General features: G+C 42.8%; 1 protein-coding gene across 1 annotated transcript in view; it reads right to left on the bottom strand.

Annotated features, from left to right (window-relative positions):
* Positions 1 to 26,603, bottom strand: part of LOC101656805 (neuronal acetylcholine receptor subunit alpha-7) — a 125,736-nt gene that overhangs the window by 4,521 nt on the left and 94,612 nt on the right. Inside the window, exons 5-9 of the mRNA XM_013006032.2 lie at positions 14,523 to 14,602; positions 11,516 to 11,683; positions 10,097 to 10,291; positions 9,057 to 9,143; positions 8,728 to 8,837 (exon numbers count right to left, since the gene is read on the bottom strand). Of these exons, the coding sequence (XP_012861486.2) occupies positions 8,728 to 8,837; positions 9,057 to 9,143; positions 10,097 to 10,291; positions 11,516 to 11,683; positions 14,523 to 14,602 (640 nt within the window). The remainder of the gene's footprint in view (positions 1 to 8,727; positions 8,838 to 9,056; positions 9,144 to 10,096; positions 10,292 to 11,515; positions 11,684 to 14,522; positions 14,603 to 26,603) is intronic.

Genomic DNA, 26,603 nt, shown 5'->3' with positions numbered 1-26,603 from the left:
TCAGTCCAAGGTACTTTCAGTCCAGGTACTCTCAGTCCAAGGTACTTTCAGTTCAAGGTACTTCGCCAGCACCATCATTCAAAAGTGTCAATTCTTCAGTCTTCTTTATTCAATGTCCAACTTTCACATGCATGAGGTAACTGTAAAATACCCGGGCTTGAATCAAGCTCACCTTAGTCCTCAAAGTAACATCCTTGATTTTCAACACTCTAAAGAGCTCTTGTGTAAAATTGCATCTTCTGATTTCTTGACTGCTGCTTCCCTGAGTAGTGAATGTGGAGTCTAAGCTACCAAACAGGATCATATCCACAGCTACAGTGGCCGGGATTTCAACCTATATCTGGGAGATCCAATTCGATCATTCAACCACTTGACTGTCAGTTTGTCACACTGCGGTGGCTTGTGTGTTGCTGTGATGCGGGCAGCTCTGTCACTGGTGTTTCAAATGCCAGTAGCCTCCTCCAAAGTGAACAAGTTTCAGCTGAACATCCAGACTAAGAACAGACTCCGAAGCAGGAACCAGCTATGCACTTTGGAGGAGTGGCCACTGACAACCTTAGGGACAGCATGGAAGTACTGTCAGATACCAATGCCTAATGAGCGGGGGCAGAAGACTGTGGGATACAGACCCCTCGGGTCAGAAAATACTCAACATGTGACTGAGGAAGATATGTATCCTCAAATATCATGGATACCGCATGCAGATCAAATTTTTGATGAAGATCGTCCAACAATGGCTGTAGTAGTACATTGGACAGGGAACTGCCAGAGGGTTAGGCCAGACTCAAGAAGATGAGGAACAAGGGATATCATTACTGTTGACAGATGGATCTTGGCTGAAAGCAGAGACTAGAAAGATGTTTACTTGGGGTCTATTGACTATTGCAAATATTTGGTTGGGTGGATCATAACAAGCTACGGCTAGCCCGAGAAGAACTCCAGAATACTTCACTGTGCTCCTGCAGAATGTGTACATGCATCAGAAGACAGCTGTGTGATCAGAACAAGGAAAGACCGAATGTTTTTCAATTAGGAAAGGTGTGCTCAGGACTGTATGTCTTCGCCATGCCCATTCAATGTGTGTGCTGAGCAAGTCATCAGAGAAGCTGGCTAATCTGAAGAGGATTAGAGGAAGGCTTATGAACAACCTGCAATGTGCAGACGACACAGCCTTGCTTGCTGAACGTGAGGACATGAACCTTGGTAGTTGTGGATAAAGGATTTTAGCTTTTAGTATGAATTACAAGTCAATGTGAAGAAGACCAACATCCACATGACGGAACAAGTGGGTGACATCACGGTAAGTGGAGAAAACAGTGACGTTGTCAAGGATTTTGTCCCGTCGGACCCAGATTCAATGCGCACAGAAGCAGCAGTCCAGAGGTCAAAAGATGCCTTGCCTTGGATACATCTGTTACACAAGACCTCTCTAGAGTGTTGCAAAGCAAGGATGTTGGTTTGAGCAGTAAAGGATTTCCAATCGCCTCATAGGCATGTGAAAGTTAGACACTAAATAACTAGGACTGAAGAAGAATCAGTGCATTTGAATGGGGGCAGGCCAAGAGTATTGAAATTACTATGGGCTGCCAAAAGGAAAGACAAATCTGTCTTGGAAGAAGTACATCCAAATTGCTCTTTAGAGCAAGGATGGCGAGACTTTGTTTCACATACTTTGGACATGTTGTCAGGAGAGACCAGTCCCGGAGAAGGACGTCATGCTTGGAAGAGGAGAAGGGCATCAAAAAATAGGTAAAACTTTAACAAGATGGATTGACCCAGTGGTTGCAGCAAAGTGCTGAAGCAAAGGACCGGTTGGGAGGATGGCATAGGACTGGGCTATGCTTCGTTCTGCCGTGCTTATGGGCGCTATGGAGCCAAACTGACAACCCATCAACCCATTCAGATGGCTTGGGAAAACATGAGGGTCACTGAGGGAACACACCCCAGCACTGAGTGGGAGGGAACCCCGAAAAGTTGAGCCAAAGCAAGCCACGCAAGGGCTTCATGCTTCCACGTGGAGACTATCTGCTTCCGGAACATGTCACAAGTTAATATGAAACACGCTATGAGGACTATTTTGAATCCAATGGCCTGGATTTTTAGCATTCAAGGCTAGAACATCTCAAAATATGGAATTATCCTCTTGGTACTTATCAAACTCTGTTCGTGACCTCTTCCGTTAGGTGCTGGTTTTTGCAAATGTCATATAACAACACTACATTCTAACGATATCTTCTTCATAACAATAGATCGTAATAAAAGTCCCTTGGAAGCTGTTTATGCTTCAAGTACACATGGAAAGAAAAAAAACCGTGACATTTACAATAAAGAAGATATAAAAGTTCTTATTTCATTTACAGCCATCAATCTCAATCTCTTATGCTGAGAAGTGGCTAATTAGCATATGTTCTTCATTAAGATTTTTCTGGATTGGTAAAGCTTACCAGGTTTGCTGATTTAAAATAGTTTTGAGTCTTCATGTCTTATTTTCATTATCATTAAATCAGCCAACGTATTTAGCAGAAGTAAGCACATTTGTTTATATATTTTTGTATTTGCATAATTCAAATCTGAAAACGGACAGAAAACAGATTTAAACAGATAGATGGGTAGTGTTGTGGATTCAATTGTGTCCTTCTAAGGATTATTGAGATCATAACTCCTGTGCCTGTGAAGGTGGTCTTGTTTGGAAATAGGGCCTTTCCAGAACTGATTGATTAGATAATAAATAGTCATATTAGAGTAGGCTGGGTAATACATTATATGATGGATGACTTTGAGAAATAGGAAACACATGGGACAGTTCTATTCTGTCCAATAAGGTTGCTATGAGTCGGAATTAAAACAAGCAAAACAAAACGAAAGAAACAGCAGGAGAGACATAGACATAGGAAAGAAAACCGTGTGAAACTGCATCTACAAGTCAGTGGTCACCAGCTAAGACAGAAGCAAAGAACACAGTTCCCTGACTCTAGAAGAATCCAACCAGAGACACCCTGAATGCGCACTCCAGCACAGCAAGACAACACATGTATGCAAGATAAGCTACCTATTTCTGGTCCACAGCTGTAGGAGACTAACGCAGAGCCTGGTGATAAGACAAAAGCTCACTGCCATCGAGTCAGTTCTGACTCCTGACAATTTGAGAGGCAGGGTAAACTCCTGCAGGTTCCTGAGGCCATCACCCTTGACCGGCCTAGAAAGCCTCATCTTTCTCCCAGAGTGGCTGGCGGCCTCCGGTGGCTGACCTTTCGCCTAGCAGCCGAGTTTGTAGCCCTCACGGCTCCTCATAGACCGAAAGACACACCAATGAACAGGACCAGACTCACTTTGAGCCAGAGAGCTTACTTAGATGGCCATGGTTATGAGAAAGTCAGATGGGAATGTAGGTAACTATGTACAAATATGTCCTACATTATAAGTGGGTAATAAACCTCTTAAAAGCAGCCTCAAAACCGTCTGTTATGGCCTGTGGTGAGGGGCATTTCTGTGTGCGGCTGCGAACACTGTCAGTGAATGAGGCTGCACTGATTTTTTTTTAGTGGAAGCTGCCAAGAAGGGGGTAAAGGACAATTTGTGAAAACAATCTTTGTATAAAATCACTTTTCCCTAAATGCTTCCTCCCCCCCACCCCCACCCCACAATCATGATCCCAATTCTACCTTACAAATCTGGCTAGAGCAGAGGATGTACACTGTACAGAAGGAACTGGAAACACAGGGAATCCAGGACAGATGATCCCTTCAGGACCAGTGGTGAGAGTGGCGATACCGGGAGGGTGGAATGGAAACGGGGAACTGATTACAAGGATCTACATGTGACCTCCTCCCTGGGGGACGGAAAACAGAAAAGTGGGTGAAGGAAGACGTCGGACAGTGTAAGATATGACCATAATTTATAAATTATCAAGGGTTCATGAGTGAGGGGGGAACAGGGAGGGAGGGGAAAAATGAGGAGCCGATGCCAGGGGCTTAGGTGGAGAGCAAATGTTCTGAGAATGATGAGGACAATGAATGTACAAATGTGCTTTACACAATTGATGTATGCATGGATTGTGATAAGAGCTGTATGAGTCCCCAGTAAAATGATTAAAAAAAAAACAAGAAAAAAAATCACTTTTCCTGATTTAATTTTTAATTTAAATTTTTAACTTGTACATTGTTCCAAGGTAAATGTCTTAGAGGCCCTGAAACTCCCTGGATTCAGATATAATTAAATATATCTTCTAGCTGCATTTAGCACTTTAGTGATTCCTAATCTTCCTCTGAACTTGAATGCAAGTGTAAAAATTGTTTTAGGATCCATGAGGCTTTTTTTTATGCTCACAGCCATCTTTAAATCATATACTCTGGGTAGAATTGGGCAGATTGATAAGGTGTGTCTACACTTGTCTGTCAGTTTGTTGTACTGTGGTGGCCTGTGCGTTGCTGTGATGCAGGAAGCTTTCACTGGTATTTCAAACGCCAGCAGGGTCACTTAAAGTGACCAAGATTCAGTGGTGCTCCCAAACTAAGACAGACAAGGGAGAAGGAAAGAGCCACGGAAAACCTTAGGCACAGCATGGAAACATTGTCCGAGGGCGAAGGCCTCGTGGATGGAAGCAGAACACTGACAGAGCTAGTGCCAAAGAGGCCCCTTGAGTTGGAAGACATTCGAAATGTGCAACTTCATGCATAGCAGAATGAGACACCGCACAGCCCTGTGCTATCTGCACATTGTTGCAACCTGACCCATTGATGCGGCCACTGTGTAATCCATCACATTGACGGCCTTCCTCTTTTTCGCTGCCCTGCCACTTTAGCAATCCCGAGGTTCTTCTCCAGTGACTCGTCTCTCCTGACAATATATCCACGTGTGTAAGACCAAGTCTGGCCATCCTCACCTCTAAGGAGCACGCTGGGCTCACTTCTTCCATCACAGATCGGTTTGTCCTTTGAGCAGTCCATGGTACTTTCAACATTCTGCTCCAGCACCACAGTCCAAATGCATCCATTGTTCTTTGACCTTCTCTATTCAATGTCCGACCTTCACATGCATATGAGGTAATGGAGAATACCATGGCTCCGGTTAGGCACACCTTAGTCCTCAAAGTAGCATCCTTACCCGTCAATACTCTAAAGAAGTCTGGTACAGCAGATTTACCTAATGTCATATACCTTTTGATCTCTTAACTGCATGAGCAATGATTGTATATAAAGCAAGACAAAATGCTTGCCACTTCAAACATCCCTCCATTTATCATGATGATACCTATTGGTTTAGTTGTAAGAATTTTGGTTTTCTTCACATTGAGTTATAATCCACACTTAAGGCTACAATCCTTGATTTTTATTGGCAAGTGCTTCAATTCCTCTTCATTTTCAGCAAGCAAAGTTGTGTCATCTGCAAGTTGCAAGTTGTAAATAAGCCTGCCTCCAATCCTGACTTAGTCATTGATTTAACCAATGGCAATGTATTTAAAAAACAATTGGGGGAAAAAAAGGAGAACGAATAAGTGTAGGCTGCAAATACCTTTTTTCAACAACACAAATGGTAACTATACACTTAGACATCTACAGACGGAGTACACAGAAAGCAAACTGTCTACATCTGTGGGAAAAGACCTCGGAGACTCTCAATATTAGCACCTAAAACTAGACCAGGGGCCCATTGTGGATCAGACCATCAATTGCTCATAGATAAGTTCAGATTAAAGCTGAAGAAAATGCAAAGAAATTCACAAGAGCCAAAATTCTATCCTGAGTCTATTTTACCTGCATTTTGAGGATAACTTAAGAAACGAATGGCTGCATTGAACACTAATGACAGAAGGCCTGATGAACTGTGGGAAGACATCAAGAACATCATTCACGGAAAAAGGAAGATTTCATTAACAATTAGGGAAAGAAAGTTTTCTTTCATCAGTGTGGATGTCAGAAGAGACTCAAACGTAATCTTGCTGGTTGTGATAGGCTTATACCTGTCTGGCATCAGGGAAATCTACACATATGACTATCATTCAGACTTATGCACCTACCAGGAAAGCTAGTGATGAAGAAATTGAAGAATTCTACCAAGGACTTCAGTAAAATATAATGAAATATGCCATGATCTAGAGGTAGAAAACCAAAAAAGAACATGCTCAGCGTATCTTAAACGGAAAGAATTCATGAAAAAAAAAGCCTAGATTTACAATATTGAATGATTCTAGGGGCACAATATTGATAGATGTAGGAATCCTCAAAAGAAGATTGAAAGAATACATTGAGTCACTGTACCAAAAAGTAATAGCATACATCCTAACATTTCAGGAGGTAACATATAGGCAAGAACCAATGGTACTGAAGGAACAAGTTGAAGCGGCATCGAAAATATTAGCCAAAAGCAAGGCTTCAGGAATTGCTGGAATACCAATCGAAATGCTTCAGCAAGCTGAAGAAGCACTGAAAACACTTACTCATCTGTGCCAGGAAATTTGTAAGCCAGGTACCTGGTCAACTGACCAGAGGAGGTCCATATTTGTATCCACTCCAAAGAAAAGCACCCAATTTGAGAATGCTCCAATTATAGAACGAGGTCACTGACAGCCCCTGAAGTAAGCTTTTGATGTAGATCATCCGATAGTTGCTGCTAGAAGTCCCAGCCAGATGCAGAAGAGGACCCGAAAGAAGGACCATGACTGCTGGTGTCAGCTGGATCTTGACTGAAGCAGAGAATTCTAGAAGGATGTTTATGTGTGTTTTATTGACTGTTCCAAACATTTGGTTGTGTGGAGCACAACTATAGATCGTCTTGAGACACGGGGAGTTCAGAGCACTCCATTGTGCACATGCAGAACTTGTACCTGGATCAGGAGGTAGTTGTGTGAACAGAACAAGGTTTAAACTGCATGGTTTAAAATCAGGAAAGGTGTGCATCAGGGTTGTGTTCTCTCATCATACTTAGGCAATCTGTGTGCTGAGCCAATCATCAGAGAAGTTGAATTATAGGAAGAAGAACCGGCATCAGGATTGGGGGAAAGTTTATTAACCTGCAATATGCAGGCACCACAACCTTGCTTTCTGAAAGCGAAGAGGATCTGTAGACCTTGCAATTGATGATCAAGAATTGCAGCCTTCAATATGGACCACAAAGCCATGTAAGGGAGACCGAAATACTCACAAATGAAGCAACAGGCAACATCATGAAAAGTGGAGAAAAGAGAGAAGTTTCAAGGATTTTGTCTTGTTTGGATCCACAATAAAAATTCATTGAAGCAATCAAAAGATGCAGAACATCAGGTAAATCTGTTGCACAAAAACTCTTTTTTAAAAAAAAACATTTTATCAGGGGCTCTTACAGCTCTCACCACAATCCATACAACCATCCATCGTGCCGCAGTGTTGAAGAGCAAGGATCTTACTCTGCAGACTAAGGTGCGCCTGACTCAGGCCAGGGTATTTTCCATCGCTTCATATGCCTGTGGAAGTTGGACGTGGAATAAGGACAATGGAAGAGGAATCAATGCATTTGAATCGAGGTGAACGTACCATGGACTGCCAAAAGGACAAACAAGTCTGTCTTGGAACAAGTACAACCAGAATGCTCCTTGGTGGCAAGGTTGGCTAGACTTTATCTTACGTACGTTGGACATGTCAGGAGAGACGAGTCTCTGGAGAAGGACATTAGGCTTTGTAAGGCAGAGGGGCAGCAAAAAGGAGGAAGCCCCTCAGGAAGATGGAGTGACCCAGTGGCTGCCACACTAGGCTGAAGCACAGGAACAACGGTGGGGGTGGCAGTGTTTCCTACTGTCGTGCATAGGGTAGCTATGGCACTGACTTGATGGCACCTAACAACAACAACAACAACAACAACAACAACAACAACAGTCCATGTGGATCGACTTTCCCCTGGAAGCATACAACAACAACAACAACAACAACAGTCCATGTGGATCGACTTTCCCCTGGAAGCATATGCTTTGTCAAGGGAGGGGAGAAAGCATAGCCCTTAGCGAGGCCTGAATCAGGATCTCCCGACTGTTCAAGAGGACTACTGTGGTAAGTGGAAAAGTCTGGAGGTACACGTCACTTAGCTGGGTAAGGGTCACTAGGCAGCTCCATAGGTGCTTCTAAGGTTGAAGGACATTGACAGACTTGACCGCCATAAGTAGATTCAATTTTTTAAATATTCATTGCTAGGGATTCATCCATTCATTTCCTTTTCTCCCATTCCATTTCCCCTTCAGTGGCATTTATTCTACGGGCTTGTTTTGATTAGTCACCCTATAACTTACTACCGCTGATGTTTGTGTTTGGAAGATGCAACCATGCTGCTCAGCAGTCCGTGGTACGGCTCACAGAAGAGTTCTGATGTACAAAGCCTAATGTACAAAGCAGTCAGTGTGAGAAACTGTCTCTGTAATATTAGATAAAAATAAACACATGTGCCTTAGAATGCTAAATTTTCTATCCGAAGGCACATGCTTCCTAAATATGTACTCCCTTCAAAGATAGAGGAATTCACACAAAAATAAAGCTATTTATTTAGGAATGAGTTTTAGAGGTGATCTTTAAATGAGATTATTCATGACATCCATTTATCATGGTCTCTTTTTAAAAATCCACAATGCAACAAGCTAAAATCCTGCTACTGCAATCCCACTTTCATCTGCCTACAGTCTGCACTGTTCAGAGGCGTGGCCGTGGTCAAGTATGCAGAGCCCGGGAGTAGATTCTGACGCTGCCTGTGGGCTGGACAGGGACGTACCCACTTAGGCATCTTGCCCCCGTCAGGGTCATGGTGATGGTACTGCAGCACGATCACTGTCACCACAACAGAAAGGCCGACGATAATCATGGTGCTGGCAAAGTACTGGGCTGCCGAGAGAACAGACAGAGGGTGAGAGCCAGAGGGAGATCTCCTAGGACACAACCTGTGGCAGGGAAGCAGAGGCTGGGTCATTCTGCATGGCTACAGAGGTCATTTCCCCAAGGCAGCAAATGAAAGCAGGCCGGGTACTTCTCTTTGCACCTGCTAGGAAACCCCAGCGCGCTCTGACCCCGGGCCTTTTGAGAGCTCCCCGGTGCATTCCTCACCAATCAGAGGCACCGAATCAGATGTTGCAGGCATGATCTCAGCCACCAGCAGCATGAAGACAGTGAGCGACAGTAAGACTGTTATCCCTAGAAGAGGGCACAGAGAGGTTCCTTAGGTAAACTGCTGACAAGGCTCTCAAGCCAAGATTCAAAGAACTAGGCAGGAGCTGGAGGCAGGGCAATTCCCGACACTTATGCATGGCTCCTGTGCTTATGGGCACATGGCTCTTTCTGGGGACAGTCCACGTCCTTCCCTAGAGGAGCACAGTAGTCCCTGCTGGAGAGACGTTCAGGAGCCAGACCTTAGAAGAATCAACCCCCCACCCCCAAATTGTCTAACTGAGCACACATATCCCATTTTCTCTACGACATTATTATTAAGAGGTGGTTTCTATCGAAGAAAAAATTTTAGTTAAAACACCTAGTTTTAGGTGTTGAATTTACTATTCACTTACTAGCCATGTGAACCTTTGTTGAGTCATTAATCATTTTTGTGTTTCAGTCAGGAGATCAGGGTTTGACCTTTAATTCTTTCATATGCTAAGTATCATCTTTAATAATTCATTGAGAAAATTAATCTCAATAATCTAACTCTTAGTTTTTTTCTCTACATTGACATTACCATTATGTAGTTACATTATGTATGACATTGATACTGGATTAAACTGTCTGATGTCCACAATCACTGTAGCCAATTACCACCAAGGAAGACTGCTCGCAGTGCGCCAAGTTATTCCCTCCCTGGGTCTCCCTACTTCCCACAACTGGCACCCTACCGGCAGCTGCCAAAGAGGCTCCCTCTGGCAGAGCCATAACATCTGGCCTTAGACCCAGAACTCCACTGTCATGGGGACAGCCCCGACACACACACTTGAGCCAGGATGTTACTGTCAGATGATCCAAATGGGCCCTTGGGTCATCTGAACCAAAGCCCAGGCCTGTCCCTGCAATGTCCATAGGGAGCCCCACAAGCCAATCCCAAGACTCAGTCTCATGGAAGAGCCTTCCCATGAGAGGCCTGCCAAGCCCTACGCACTTACCCAGGGAGATTTTCTCGCCAGAGTCCGCGGGCAACAGGAACACCAGCAGGGCGAGGGCAGAGATGAGCACACAGGGGATGAGCAGGTTGAGGCCGTAATAGAGGGTCCTGCGCCGCATGGTAACCGTGAACGTGACGTCTGGGTAGGGTTCTTTGCAGCATTCGTAGAACTTCTCACTCCGTTTGCCTGGGATTCCTTCATGGGGAGGAGCGGAAGGAGCCAGCATTTTAATAAAACCACATGGTTTGCTTTACTGTGGACATCACACACAAACACACTTGTGTAGCTCATTAAGAAGTAAAAAGGTGTTTAGTTAGTGCTTAACAGACCTTTCCTGTAATATAAGAGTTACTTAAGATGATTTTAGAGAAAAGTGATAAATATTTTAATGGATTGAAAATAATATTATTAAAATTAAATATTGTATTATACATTTATAAATGTTACATCATTATGAATCTAATTTTTTTCTGTTGTCAATACTAAATATAACTCACAAAGGGGCTTTTACTACCCCATCTGCTCTTAGGGATGGAGTAGGATTGGAATGCTATAGAGCTTCTTACAGGAGCCCCGGAGGCATAGTGATTACTCAGTCAGCTACGAACTGATGGCTCAGCAGTTCAAAACCACTAGCCGCTCTGCAGGAGAAAGAAGGGGTTTTTAGGCTCAGAAACTCACAGGGGCAGTTCCATCCTATCCTGTAAGTCGGCCTTGACGTGACGGAAGTGAGCTTGCTTGTTTGGGTTTATACTAACCCAAGGAGCCCTGGTAGTGTGGTGGGTTAGGCCAAAGATGGGCACTTCAAACTCAGCAGAAAAAGGAGGTGGTGTGTTCCATAGAGATTTACAATCTCAGAAGCCCTGGGCCACTATGCGTCAGAATCTACTTTATGGCAGTTTAAAAGCATGTGTACTCGTACTGGAGTCCCCGGGTAGTACTGATGGACAACCAGTTTGGTTGCCAACGAAAAGGCTGGCATTTAGAGTCCTCCCAGAGACTCCTTGGGAAAATTAGCTGTCAAAAACCTTTTTGAGCACCGATGTCTGCCTCCTGCATCGTTGTACTATGATACACCTGAGTTCATAGTCTCATGAGTCAGAGTCTACTTTATAACCAATGTTTTGTTATTATGTTTTCTATCAGCAATGGCCTGTTTAATTGCAGTCCTCACCGTAACTGCCTGTCCCTCATAGAAAGCATCATCGGGCTGTCGACTTACTTCATGTTTTCTCTCAGCATTCTCAGCAAATGACGGAGAGTACTACGGGGCTCAATAAATAGTCTCACTGAAAAGCAAAGGGGCAAAGCCCAAACTTTTAAGGAGACAACACAAATAAAGAAACTCCCTCTCAAGCTATTTGCCAGGGTCTTTGTTTGTTGGCAATCCTTCTCTTGGTTTGTGCCCAAGGCACTTACCCACAAGATCCCACTCTCCATTCGGCATGTAGCCACTGATGTCTGCCTCCTGCATCTGCAAATCCAGGGACCACCCTCCATAAGACCAGGATCCAAACTTGAGCTTGCACTGCTGCAAGTCGAAGGGAAACCAGCGTACATCGATGTGGCAGGAGCTCTTGAATATGCCTGCGGACAATGAAAGTGGGAAAACCCACCTCAGCCGATGGAGATAATGGCGGAAATGCAGGACATTCATGGCCTCCGTAATCACACGCTGCCCATTGTATGCAATGCAATGCCTCTTCTGCATTACTTAGCTTGCTAAGGAGGCTGCAGAATGACATACAGGTCACAGCCGTTGTGAAACTCAGCATTTCTTTGACATAATGCGTGCTTGTGTGAGCGCCCCAGTCCAGCTGCCCCGTGGATGCGGCTTAAGTGGATGCCCTGTTAGAGGCACCTCTGGTCTGACTGTCATCCATGGGGTTTCAGGCCAATTTTTTTGTCTCCGAACGGCAGCGAAGCCTCTAGAGAGTAAACAAATTTGACCCTTCTTTAAAAAATCTCTAGAGAAACAGCTCAGCTAAAGTTTCACTCTCTTAAAATCGAAACACAATACTGACACACCCCATGGAAGAAAACCGTTTTAGGGGCTTTGGGTGTAATTTTCTGATTATTATTATATCCATAACTGAATGCTAAATGATCAGGCAAAAGTAAAAATTATGGAAAATTGCAAAGAAGAAAATAAAACAATGAAGGGGATATGTGTGTATATTTGTCAGGGTGGCCTAGCATTTCTTTAGGTTAAAAATAGACACAATCCATGGCTCTTAGAAATATACGTGGAGGTAATTGTAACTACCTATGTATATTCTGATCATGAGCAGAATACGACCTAATACGTTTACACTGAAACCACACTGTTTACTCACTGCCATTGAGTCCACGCGGACTCAGAGCGACCTCCTGGGGGTTTCCGAGCCTGTGATTGTTACTGGGAGCAGAAAGCCCAGTCTTTCTCCCTCAGAGCGGCTGGTGGTTTCGAACTGCCCACAAAGTGGGTCACAGTCCAATGTGGAACCACTATACCACGAGGGCTCTTAATTTACATTTCAAAACGTATCATGGCTGCAGATGGTTGGAAATGGCCTCGGCCTCAGAACCATACTGAGCACACACTATTCTTCTCCATTGATGACTACCCAACCTCATTTTCTAAAATCACTCTCATAGTAGGAGCTGCAACACACAGGTCTGGGAAACGGAATACAAAGATTATGCAAGACTCAGCCCACAGCTTCAGTCTGCAGTGAGCCTGAAGTTAGGGGGAAATACATGTTTGGGAGAGCACTGGGGAGCTGATGGGCTTCCATATAAACATACACGTGAGAGCTATGGCAGTGTCATGGATGAAGCGTTGGTCTATTGACCGAAAGGTTGGTGGTTTGAACCTACCAGCCATACTGAGGGAGAAAGATGAGGCCATCTGCTTCCATAAGATTCTGAGCCATGGAAACCCCACAGGCAGTTTGGGCTTGGTTCTTGGTTATCTAGCACTCACTGAGTTAATCACTCGTTCATATATTGATTATGGAGCATCCATCCTGGGCCATTCTTAGGGTTTCAAAGGGGTGCATCCTGAGGTGAGAAAACCAGACTCTTTGCCAAAGAGGGAGAGCTTGCCAAAACAAAACAAAACAAAACAAAACAAACCACCCAAAAAGCCTGCAGACAAAGACAGCTCTGTTGTATGTTGTGAGGTGAAGCTTGGGAGGAAAAGGGGGCTTTATCCTTCTGAAAGAGTTACTGCCTTAGACCCCCGGGCAGTTCCATTCTCTCCCATAGAGTCACAATGAGTCAGAATCAACTCCACAGCAGTGATCTTTAAAAAATTAATCATTTTATTGGGGGCTCTTACAAATCTTATGACAATCTATCATTCATGGTTTTTGCTTTTGCTTTTTTTGGGTTGGGGGTAAGGTGAATTAGCAGGTAGAACCACTGAGAAGTGGGCTAATGGGTCAGGGAATGCGTAAACAGAAGTGTGTGTGTGTCTGTGTGTGTGTGTCTGTGTAAGAGAGGGTTCAGGGAATTAAAGCAAACAGTTACTCAGGCCTCATTCATAAACCAGGGTAGTACAGTAGGGGAGATAACCTGGGAAAAACATATCCTGTGAAGGAAAACCTTATTAATATACACATGTAAAAGCTTATTATAAAGGTACCTCAAAGCTATAAAATCCCAGTGACCCTTCCATCTAATGGTTGACTTTTTCTTTTAATCCCAATGAATCTGACCAAAAAATCCTGGAAAAAGAATCAATCCTTGAAAACAGGGCAACAATAGAGTTTGTGTAGAAAACAAAAGAGAAAAAAGATTCAGGAACAAATAATTAATCAGCTCTCTTCTGGAAGAATTTGATCTTGGATCCAATACCCTAAATGGTCATTAGGAATTCTCAGTAAGACCACTCCAACCCTTTCCCAACAGCACCCCTACAGCCGCAGAGTTGAGATAAAGCACAAGTTCTGAAAGAGAAAAATAACAAGTGTCTTAGGCTGATAGGTTGTAAGGACAATTAAGAATTATTGAACAAGGAAAAGTCCCGTGAATTCTTTAAAGAACACACCAAAGTAATAAAAATACATGATATGTGTTGGCAAAGATGGCTTGCGCAATAATTCTAAGACAAAACAGTTGGGCAATATATGAGGGTACAATGGAGGGCAAGAAAAAGGACAGAGGGAAAAATGGGGATCGCTAAAGGCCCTCCTGGTGTAGTGGGCTATGCATTGGGTGGCTAGCCATGAATCAGCTGCTTGACTTCAGGGGAGAAAGATGAGACTCCCAGGTGTAGTAAAGAATTCCACCCTGCCCCACGGGTGGCTGTGAGTCGGCATCAACTCCATGGCAGTGAGAGTGAGAAAGGCGGAAGGTGCACAGAGCTGGTTCACACTAGGCTAAAGCTGACGCCTTAAACACACATTATTAATGCAGGCAGGACAAGAGGAAACAGTCTTACCTGGAGGGAGGTATTGGCAATGCCCAGAGGAATTAACTAAGATGTTGGTGTGGAACGTGGCATCAAACCGCTCATCAGCACTAGAAACGGTAAAGGCATTTAATGAGACAATATTATCAAGCAGGTTTCTGGGTGCTTGGCTATGACTGAGCAGTCATGGCAAAAGGAGAAGCTTTGGCAGGTACTCTTGTTTATATGAGACAAGCAGCCTGTGTGCCCATAAGGGCTCCTGTCTGAATGTGGGAGAGTTTTTTTCCTCCTTTTTTTCAATCATTTTTATTAGGGGCTCATACAACTCTTATCACAATCCATACATACATCAATTGTGTGAAGCACATTTGTACGTTCATTGCCCTCACATTCTCAAAACATTTGCTCTTCACTTAAGCCCCTGGTATCAGCTCCTCATTTTTCCCCCTCCTTCCTCGCTCTCCGCTCCCTCATGAACCCTTGATAATTTATAAATTATTATTTTGTCATATCTTGCCCTGTCCAATGTTTCCCTCCACCCACTTTTCTGTTGTCCATCCCTCAGGGAGGAGGTTACATGTAGATCCTTGTAATCGGTTCCCTCTTTCCAACCCACCCTCCCTCCACCGTCCCAGTATCGCCACTCACACCACTGGTCCTGAAGGGATCATCTGCCCTGGATTCCCTGTGTTTCCAGTTCTTATCTGTACCAGTGTACATCCTCTGGTCTAGCCAGACTTGCAAGGTAGAATTCGTGTCATAATAGTGGGGGGTGGAGGAAGCATTTAGGAACTAGAGGAAAGTTGATTTTTCATTGTTGCTACATTGCACCCTGACTGGCCGTCTCCTCACTGAGACCCCTCTGTAAGGGGATGTCCAGTGACCTACTAATGGGCTTTGGGTTTCCACTCCGTACTCCCCCCCTCATTCACAATGATATGATTTTTTGTTCTGATGATGCCTGATACCTGATCCCTTCGACACCTCGTAATCACACAGGCTGGTGTGCTTCTTCCATGTGGGCTTTGTTGCTTCTGAGCTAGATGGCCGCTTGTTTACCTTCAAGCCTTAAAGACCCCAGACTCTATATCTTTTGATAGCTGGGCACCATCAGCTTTCTTCACCACATTTGCTTATTCACTCACTTTGTCTTAAGCGATTGTGTCGGAAAGGTGAGCATCATAGAATGCCAGTTTAATAGAACAAAGTATTCTTGCATTGAGGGAGTACTTGAGTGGAGGCCCAATGTCCATCTGCTACCTTGATACTAAATCTATAAATACATGCACATAGATCTATTTCCCCATCCTCATATATAGGGAGAGTTTCTTAAAGTACATCTTGGAAGGGACCAATTTCCTATACATGCACACTTCCTATTCATATAAATTGTGCTTTAGAAAATGTGCATATAAAAATAACACTAACAAATGTATTAGGAATTAAGAAGATAAGAAATGTCAATATATTTGCCAGAGATAAGGAATGACAGATTAAGGGAAGAGGTGATTCTATTGGGAGATTCTTGCCTTCCATGCAGAAAAATACCGGTTTCATTCCAGCCAATATATTAGGGCAGGTGTGTTAGGCTGGGTTGACTAGAGGAACAAATTCAGTGACACTCATATAATGTGTAAGAGAGAGTTTTATATCACGAGGTAATTATATATCAAGCAAACATCCCAGGCCAGGCCAGAACAAGTCCATAAATCCGATACTAGTCCATAAATCCCCCTTTGGACTCATGCAGCCACATGCAATGATGCAGAATGCAGGGAGCGCCTAGGCGGGTGGGTGCAGACAGGTGGTGTTTCTGACAGCTCTCCGAGTGACTCAATAGCAAAAGTTGAAGCAGAGAGAGGGGGAAGGTTCCCGCTTTATGAGGAGGTCACCCCACTAGGAGGCATCATCAGTCTGTGACCTGATTGACAGGCTAGACTCCACCCCGACACTTCAAGTTGACATGAAAATTATGTAACTACCACAGCAGTTATGTGTGCTGCTATTGTATTAGAACTTAAATCTCTGACCATAAAGTTTGCAAAGGGCTACATTTCACAGTGGAAGCTCTAAATCCATTTATATGTCTCCACATAAGTTCACCCTCCACTGAATTCTTTCTGACTGCTTAACCAGCAGCAGGGAATAGTTTTGCCTTCAGGGAGAATGCATTAGAGAGTGGATTACTGTCCTTCCAGAGAGAAGCAGTATAGCCCTTAGGGATTTGCCTGGGTGTGTTTTAATGGAATTTGAGCCATATCCTGACTACCTTGGTAGGAGGGCACTAAGTCAATCTTGCGTACTTTTCCATCTAAAATAATGTATGTGTCCCAGTCATGGTCCCATTTCCGCGTCTATACATCTGTAACTGTGATATATTGATCTGCCACCTACCATGCTTCTATGAAAGTTCCCTTCCCCCTCTCCTGTTCTTTTTAAGATTCTGAATCTCTGTAAATTGTTGTGTGCCATTAAGACCCCCTGCTAATGTTCTCCTTCATCCAGATGATATTCTTTGTCTTTTCTTATTTAAGACTTCATAAATGTTCCCTTTAAATTATATTTGCGATGTGGGCTCTCCTTTACATTCAAAACCAGTGTGAGGGTGAGTGGGTTTCAGTAGAACTTTCAGAGTTAAGTAATCTAGATCGAAAGGCTTGGCAATCTACTTCTGAAATCAGTCAGTGAAAACACTGTAGATCACAGAGGTGCAACCCATAACCAATCTTGACTAGATGAACTCAATGCAGTTAATAACAACAACCAGTGTAGACAGGTAGGAGATGGTCATCCAACTAGTTATATAAAGCATAGCTTTTAACACCCTCAGCTCCTGGCTCTAGTCCCAGGGTGGGACGAAGTACATCTTGAAAAATGGCAGGTGCATAGTGCAGGAGGGGTCTGAGTGAAGCAGAGCACAGAGGTCCAGGTCCATGTTTGGAGGATAGGACGAAGGTCTGTTGAAGAGAAGTAAGTAAACATTTTAGACAAGTGCACCTAAGCCCCTGTCCCTCTCACCCAGTCCCTGCTCACGTACAGAACCCTGCTCTGTACCCCGGATAAAGAAAGACAGAAAAAAATGAAACAAAACACGGAGCAAAACAAATCATCCTACATTTACATAAAACGAAACAGTCTCAAGACAACATGGACAGTAAAGCAAGGCACTGCATCCTAGAATAAAGTGTATATCATTCTGGTAACTTTGGGATCCCTGTGTAAGGCTTACTTGAGTCCCACTTACCCTAAACGAATATGTCTGCTCATTTCCACACTTCCGTATCATTCCTATTTCTGTTGCTGTTAGTTGCTATTAAGTCTCCCCTGACTCATAGTTGTCTCTACACACAACATAACAACATCATTCCTCTTTATAAGCATGGTTTAATCTAGTATTATAAACTCTGAATGCCGTCTAACCTAGGGGGTTTATCTTCTAGTACGTATTCTGTTGTGATCTAGAGTTTTTATGGACTGATTTAAGGAAGTAGATCTCTAGGTCTTTCCTAGTCTATCTTAGTCTAAGAACTCCATTTAAACCGGTCCACCCTAACTGATCCTTTTTGTATTTGAGATACCAGTGGCATAGGTTCCTGCATCACAGCAATACACAAGCCTCCAGTTTGACAAACTGATAGGTGGTTTCTATTCCTGAGTCCCCTATGTGAAAACACGAAATCTAGAGGTGTTTGAGAACAATATGCAGAATGAAGGGCACAATTTAAGAGCAGACACCACAAAAAGTATCCAAAAAGGACAAAGTATGACTAAATACTTTTTGAAAAGTCATCTCTAATAGTCTCAGGAAAACATCAACAGCATCATGAACATAAAAAAAACTATTTGTAGAAGACTTTTTTTTAATAGGTGGGAGGTATGGCTGATAAAAATGAATGACTTAATCCAGGGTATTGAAATGACACGTAAGACAGAGAAGACAAAGCTAACAGAACTCAGCTAACAGAATTTATATCAATAGACAATATTGAGAGGGAGAAAACCACTAAATAAATAATATTCAAGAGCTAATAAGAACCAGTGGAAAACGATGGCAAAGAATATGAGGCGCCAAAATATTAGGTGCCAGATAGTTTGTTCCCCATATACATTTTTATAAGCACAGACTTGTAGAAGGTGTAAAAGAAAGAAAGAAGAAATGGGTTTCAGGGACAAGGGGGCAACAAGTGAACTAAAATAGATGGAGAGAAGGGTGTATGTAAGATGCCTAGTGGGGCTTAATCAAGGGCAATTTAACAGTGAGGAATTACTAAACCCTGAATGAAGGTGGAACATGATGGTGGGACAAGAGTAAAGTAAAAGGAGATAGAGGAAAGAACCAGGAGGCAAAGGGCATTTATAAAGATCTAAATACAGGCATGTACATATGTAAATATATTTATATATAAGAGGGAAGTAGATCTATGTACTTATATCTACATGTTAAGAATTAAGGTAGCAGATGGACATTGGGCCTCGACTCCAGTACTCCCTCAACACAAGAACACTTTGTTCTAATAATAAGGTACTCTGTGATGCTCACCTTCCTGACACGATTGCTGAAGACAAAATGGGTGCATAAGCAAATGTGATGAAGAAGCTGATAGTGCCCGGCTATCAAAAGATATAGCGTCTGGGGTCTTAAAGGTTTAAAAATTAAAAAGCGGCCATCTAGCGGAGAAGCAACAAAGCCCAGTGGAAGATGAACACCAGCCTGTGTGATCATGAGGTGTCAATGGGATAAGGTATCAGGTATCTAAGATCCAAAACAAAATCATACCAATGTGAATGGGGCGGTGGGGGTAGGGGTGGGAACAAGGAGTGGAGACCCAAAGCCCATCTGTAGACAATTGGACATCCCCTCACAGTAGGGTCACAAGGAAGAGATGAGCCAGTCAGGATGCAGTATAGCACTGATGAACCACACAACTTTCCTCTAATTCTTTAATGCTCCCCACCTCCCCCGACTATCATGACCTAAATCCTACCTTACAAGTTGGGTTAGACCAGAACATGCACACTGCTACAGATAAGAGCCAGCAACACAAGAAATACAGGATAGATAAACCCCTCAGGGCCAACAATGAGAATAGAGATACAGGGAGGATTAGGGGAAGGTTGGGCAGTGGAGAAAGGGGGAATCAATCACAATGATCTACATATAACCCCCTCTCAGGGGGACGAACAACAGAAAAGTGGGTTAAGGGTGACAGAGGATGATATAAGATATGAAAATAATAACCTATAACCTATCAAGGGTTCACGAGGGAGGGCAGGCGGGGGAGAGAGTGAAAAAAATGAGGAGCTGATAACAAGGGCTCAAGTAGAAAGAAAATGCTTTGAAAATGATGATGGTAATATATGTACAAATGTGCTTGACACAATGGATGAATGTATGGATTGTGATAAGAGCTGTAAGAGCCCCCAATAAAAGTATTTAATTAAAAAAAATGGGTTCAGTTCAATAATTTACATTTTATTTCTTTGTTTTGCCCTAATTTTTCTGGTCCAATAAGTGAGATGTCCAAGAAAAGAAATAGGCAGTGAGCGTAGAAACAAAGCGTCCACATTAGAGCATGATCTCAGAGGTTCTGGGAAGAGAATTCTATTGATTCAGAGCAATAGAGAGGAGAAATAGCAAGTATTTAAAAAATTATATGAAGAAAACATTTTAAAATTTGTATCAATAATAAAGAGAACTGGAATCGGGGGATAATGGGGTCAAGAAAGTAATACATGAAATGTAATGTTCAAATATAACGCGATGAAACGAACGGAAGAAGGAAGAACAGGAGAAAAGAAGGGCGGGCGGGGGAGGAAGGGAGGAAAGGAAGAGGGCGGAAGACAGACAAGGCAGGAGGGAGGAGTAAGGTGAAGGGCGCAGTGGAGGAAAAGGAAGCTGCCACCAAAGACCAGGCATTTGGGGGAAAGGGGCGTTAGTTACCATGGCTCTTACTTCCAACCACACACGGAAAGAGAGGAGGAGGCTCACAGGGTAAATACTCTCTGATCAACCGCACTCTATATCGGCTTATTCTAATGAGTCCCATTCTCTGATTCGTTCAAAACAGCTTTAAAAAAAGACCTTTCCTTTCAAGTTCACTAAACATAGTCCCTTGATTTTCAAACAAGTTTCTGTGGAGCCCTCATAGTCTATGGAGGGACATCATCATTTCTGCAAATGTTTGGTTCCAAAGTATTTCTTTATTTTAAAATGGCCACAAAGTCAAAACCACATGTTAGCTCCACAGAGATAGTTGTGGCTGTTTCCTGCCAACCAGTGGACAGACCCTAATTCATGTTGGCTCCATTTACAATGGAAGGAACACTATATTGTCCTACAGGCAATGTATTAATTTATAAACTCTGATTAACTCTTTATAGGGCAGAAGTTAAATTAAGACTCCTCTTGACATTTATGTACATGCATTTGAACCTTTTATAAATGAGTCACCAAATAAGACTATCTTTTGCATCCTCTTTTAAAACTCAAGTTTTTCCCCTACAGTTACAGCACAGAGGATCTACCCCAGACTCTGAATGTGTGCCCATCATGATGGTGCAACAGTAGAAGAAACGGACCACCTGACCAGATGCATGTTAAAGGAAGTATAATTTTAAGTTTGGGTGCCTTCTCGTCTGTTTGACATTTCTAGAGTGACTTTATGAGTATCTGTTAGCTCAGTGGTTCACCTCTGGAAACAAAACAAAAGACACCTTCAACGCTTCCTCTTAGTATTTGGACCAATTTCACTGATTGAATAGACTCTTGGCACTGCAAAGCAGATGGATTAAAAACAAAATTAAAAACGTTACCAATAGCAACTGATTACCTGTGTGATATTTTCAACAAAAATAAATATTGAACTAGTTGGGATTTTAACACGATAACTTTTATCAAGATATAAATTTAAAAATTGATTACTAAAAGTTTAAAATTATGTAGTGTTTTGAGACTGTTTTTAGGAAAATACTACCAACTGTATCTTAGGTATTTATTTATTAAAGGTAGGTCTAGAATAATGCCTTCAAGAATTTTTGGTTATGTAACTTTTTCCAATCAATATTTAATTTTACATTAGGTGAGGGTTTGCATTTCAGATCATCAACTTTATATCAAATAGTTTAAACTACAAATCAAAGTCTGCAATAGTTTACCCTCCGTTCATTCCTTGATTTCTCTCCTCCCTCTTGTGGACTTCTGTATTACATTTACCCCCAGGAACACCTATCAACAGTCCAATCCATTGCTTTAACTTCTCTTCTTTCCCCACCCCCTTTGGAAGTCTCCAAAGTCTGTTTCCTTTGGTATCAAAGTCTTTTTCTTGTTTTATAGCTCCCCCTTGTATTAGTAGCCTCATATGATATTTTGTGATGGGCTAATTTCATCCAGCATACTATGGGTTGTGGTGGTGGTGGTGAAATACATCCTCAGCATGATCCTAGTATGTGACCCCTTTACTCCCTTTAAGAGCGTCTGGTTTCCTCTCTTTTCCTCTAGCCAAGGGTTCTCTCAGCCTTCCAAGGGTAAATGGGATGACCGAGGGCTTTGGAAGAGGTTTGCCCGCCCTGTCACAGAAGGGTGACACGGGCTAAGGTCTAGGGCAGGGGAAGACACACGTTAGAGACGGAAGAGCCAATCCTGCTCCTCAACACAGTCTAAAAGTTATTTCAGAGCCATAAATATATATTTTTTACAAAGAAAAGAAACTACCATTATTTGAATAATATTCTTTAAATTTTTTCCATTTTACTTCAGAGCCACATTTATGTACCGAAAGAGCCACAGATGGCTCACAAACTGAAGTGTTGACCCTGGTCTCGGGCATGGCCACTAAAGATTGACTGTGGAGAGAAAATACATCCTGGGTTCCTTAGTGGAAGAGGAGGACAGCGCATATTGTCAGGATCTAAAGGTGAGCAAAGTCCTGCAGGGAGGAACAAAGAGGGCACGGGTTGTTATACACTTGGACGTGGACTGAAGGTTTCTGGAATGGCTCATTTTGCCTGGACCATGTGGTGAGTGCCATGTTGTCCCAAGCAGTAAGTACAGAGGGAACCTAGGAGCAAATTGCGGGGAAGGAGTGCATCTAAGTTTAGGCACTCCATCCTTGCTAGTGAGGCAGTAGGATGAGGTGCTCCATTCTAAGCTGTTTTCAGACATCAGAGGTGGAACAGAGAAAGCTCTGTAGACCACATGACCCAGTAGGTCTGGGTTGAGACTTCTACCTCCTCAGTATTCCTTAGGGTCCCACACAATGCCTGGCTCCTCCCTGAAAGAAGAGCTCGTGGTCTTAGGACTGGAGCTCTCTAATCCCAGCCTTACACTGTACCGCTTCCTGACTCAGCTCCCTTTACGGTTCTGCTGCCCACTGCTGAGTATCAGGAACGCAATTCTCAGTCAGGGAAGTGGGAAATAATTGTGTCACTCAGATAGAGTCACCTGACTCAGCAACCCCTCTGTGAGCAGCCTGCGAGAGAAGGCAGGTGGGCCTGCCATCATTGGAGCCCGGCAACTCAAGCCCCAAGAGGTGGGATCAACCAACTAAAGATGACAAATTAAACAATATTAATTAATAAGGTTTCATGTGAGAGCTGTTCTCTTTCTTCTCTGCTTACATATTCTTGAGGGACTTGAATAGGAAAAACTAAAATTAATAAAGGGAAAGTGGAGGACCCATGTAATTCAGAAATTCAAATTCCTGGTTTACGGATGTTGGACTTGCTAGTACCCACAATCCTGTGAGCCAATTCCTCAAACTCTATCTCAATTTTACTATCCATATCTCTCTCTTATCTCTATATGGGCCCTGGCTGTGTAGTGGTTACACATTGGGCTGTCATCAGCAAGTCACTCAGTTCAAAACCACCAGCCGCTCTGCAGGAGAAAGATGGGGCTTTGCACTCTCATAAACAGTCTCAGAAACTCAACGGGGCAGTTCCACCGTGTCCTATAGGATTGCTCTGAGTCAGAACTGACGCTATGGCAATGAGGTCTTTTGTTGTGTTTTTAATCTACCTTCACACAAAACTCATTCCACTAACACTGAGTCAACCGAAATTCACAGAGACCTACAGGGCAGAGTAGAAAGTGCTCCCTGGGCTGCTGAAGTTGTCGATCTGAGAGCAGAAGCCTCATCTTTCTCCCTCGAAGTGGTGGGTGGGTTTGAATCATCGACCTAGGGGATAGCAAGCTTAATCTCTATGAAATCTGAGCTCTCTATAGACGGATATAAGATGATAGATAGGTGGGTAGATAGGTAGATAGACAGATAAGTAGATAGGTAGATAGATAGACAGACAGACAGATAGATAGGTAGATAGGGATTAGGTCCATGTAAATTAGGTAGGGGTGTGTGTGTGTGTGTACACAGAGGTACACGGAGAGAGAAAGAGAAAGACAGGGGGCAGTGTTTGTTTCTTGGAAGCACAGCCACTCTCAATTGATTTTAGTTCTTGTTTCTCAGGTGCCTTTTCTCCCTTATCTTTCATCATTTGTGTGTGTAGGTTTAGCTGCATCTGAACAACCAATAGCTAGGTTTAAAAAAATAATACTGGAGAGATCTTTATCTGAACTATCTGTTTAATTTATTTACTTTTCTCTTATTTAGTGAAATTTTTGGTTTCATTTTCACTACCTAATTTTCTGCCTTTGATCACTTCCTCATCTTACAGCAGTATCTTTTCTCTAGGCTTCCCATCTTTCCTAGCCACTCGCTCCATCACCTACTTTTAAGTTAAAGCTTATGCTTCTAGTGGTAACTCTTACATTTTTAAAACATATACCCTATACAGAAAGTCAGTCTCTTCACGCTTTCCTAGAGCAATGTACGATTTAAAGTTTTAAACCCAGGCATCGTGTTTCATGCTTTATGCTCCAGTATTTCAATTCAACCTTGTTTTTATTATTCCAAAAATAAGCATTTTACATATTAAAACCTGTTTATATTTTCCTGAAGTTTATTTACCAGTTCTTTTGCTCTCCATTCCCCCTTGTACTATGTTCCTAAATAAACCTATATTAGTTATTAGCAGTGTAACTTGTACATGTTTATGGTAAACACTTTTAGTCTTATTTTCCTGAAAATGTCATTTCGCTCCCATGTAAACTGTAGTTTAATTGGGGACAGATTTCTAGGCTAACAATTACTTCTTTAAGTACTTAGAAATTATTACTTTGTTGTTTCTGGCTTCCTTGCCTTTAAAGAGTCTATAGACAATCAAATTCTCATAACTTTGCTAGTAACCTTTTTCCTTTCATTGTGATTGCACTCATAAAATGTGTTGTAGCTCTTGAATCAGATCATTTATACTTATCATCAACATTATTAAAATCTCAGCTATTCTTTGGGAATATGGTATCTGTAAGGGTGTGGAGAATGCTTGTCAGGAAACCTATGTATCCTGTATAGTGCTGAAAAGTGACCCAAAGGTCCCCTCTGACCTCCTCTAGCTTCAGTATGGAGGAGAATTCAGCTCCAAGACTGACTGTCACAAGGCAGAGGTCATTCTTCTTTACCCTATCTGCCACCAACTGTCCCTCCTGCAGCACTCTGCTTCTCTGATGGGATCAAGAATGATTTGCGATTGCTACATGGAATTCACAGACAACGCTCACAATGATGGGGATTTGTTAGGGAAGTTAACAGGTTACTACACGTTAGGATAAGAACACATTCAGGATATAATCTTTTGCCCAAAGCCATGTGATCCCTTGGCTTCTATCTTGGACCGTGGGCCAGAGATTGGTACTGCGTCTCTGCTCTGTTTCATAGTCTCAGTGCTGGGCAGCTTCTGGTGCCTCGGGGGCCTTCAGACAGGGAGATCACACATGCTCCATTGTGACTCTTCGTCATTTATGCTCATAAGATTTTCTGTTCCTGCTTTGGCAATGTCTTTCTTATTCCCAAAGGAATGTCAAAACTGACCAGTCACCTCTTTGGGGAGTCTCACATCTTACTGGCTTGGTCTTATCCCCTCATTTGGTGGAAATTTCAAAAACATGAATGAGTCATAAGTAATTTCACTTCCCACAAGTGTACTATTTGAGATTTCTTCTTCTAGCCTGATTGCTTATTTTTGAACTATTTTGAAATTCTAGTAGGTTGTAGGTAGCTAATACTCAACTCACTACTCTTGAGACAATTTTGACTCACAAGGACAGAGTAGAACTGCCCCTGTAGGTTTCTGAGACTCTACATCTTAATTGGAGTAGACAGCCTCATCTTTCTGTCGAGGAGCAGCTGCTGATTTTGAACTGTTGAGCTGGTGGTTTTGAACTGCTGAACTTGTGCTGAACTATAATTTAGTTGAATTCCTTCCTCTATGGATGTGATAGTTGGGTTGGCACCCATAAGGAGCTCTGAGTGGCGTTTAGCCTGTCGATCAGGTAGCAGCTTGAATATCTCCTTTGGAGGTGTGGCTGAGATAAATGGCTCACTGGAGGCTGGTCCCCTTCTCTCTCTCCCCGGTGCTTAGACCAGCAAGCTGCCTGCTTTAGCTGCCCTACTTTAACACGTGTGCTGTGATACTTGTGGGCCAATCCAATCCGTGGATCATGGTGGACTGTCGCTGTGCCATGCTGTTCCATGATGTGGTGCCACCCCACCTTGCCTTGTCTGTGGGCAGACTTCGCTCATCTTGCCCCCACTCCAGACGCTGCATCTCCCATCAGCCACTTTGCATTGCTACATCGTGAGGCTCTGCTGCGACCTGCTTCGCTACACTGAGCTACTGGCCTCTGCTACACCTCACCACTTCATCTTCCTTCTGTCTGCTTCCTTGGCCTTGGGCTAGTGAACAGCATTGAGTTGGAAGGACCTTCAGTATATTAACTGTCCCACAAAAGTGAGTTGGACTGAGCTCTCTGTACTGCTGTGTGGACTGACTTGCTGTTATATTCCTTTTCGCTATATAAACTTATCCTCTTACATAAATATAATCATAAGTGTCCCGATCTTGGTTCTCTAGAGAACCCTACCTAACAAAATAGATAAACAAATCCTGCTTTTGTATTCATTGGATTATTTCTTTAAAAGTATTTTTATTGGCATATAATTCACATTCAATTGAAAATGCTTTGAAAATGATGATGAAACATATGCACATATGTGA

Source organism: Echinops telfairi, unplaced genomic scaffold (genome assembly GCF_000313985.2).
Source record: "Echinops telfairi isolate 266 unplaced genomic scaffold, ASM31398v2 ScPeMD7_7;HRSCAF=31, whole genome shotgun sequence".
NCBI classification, from domain to species: Eukaryota; Metazoa; Chordata; class Mammalia; order Afrosoricida; family Tenrecidae; genus Echinops; species Echinops telfairi.
This window is presented reverse-complemented; position numbering and strand designations above follow the sequence as displayed.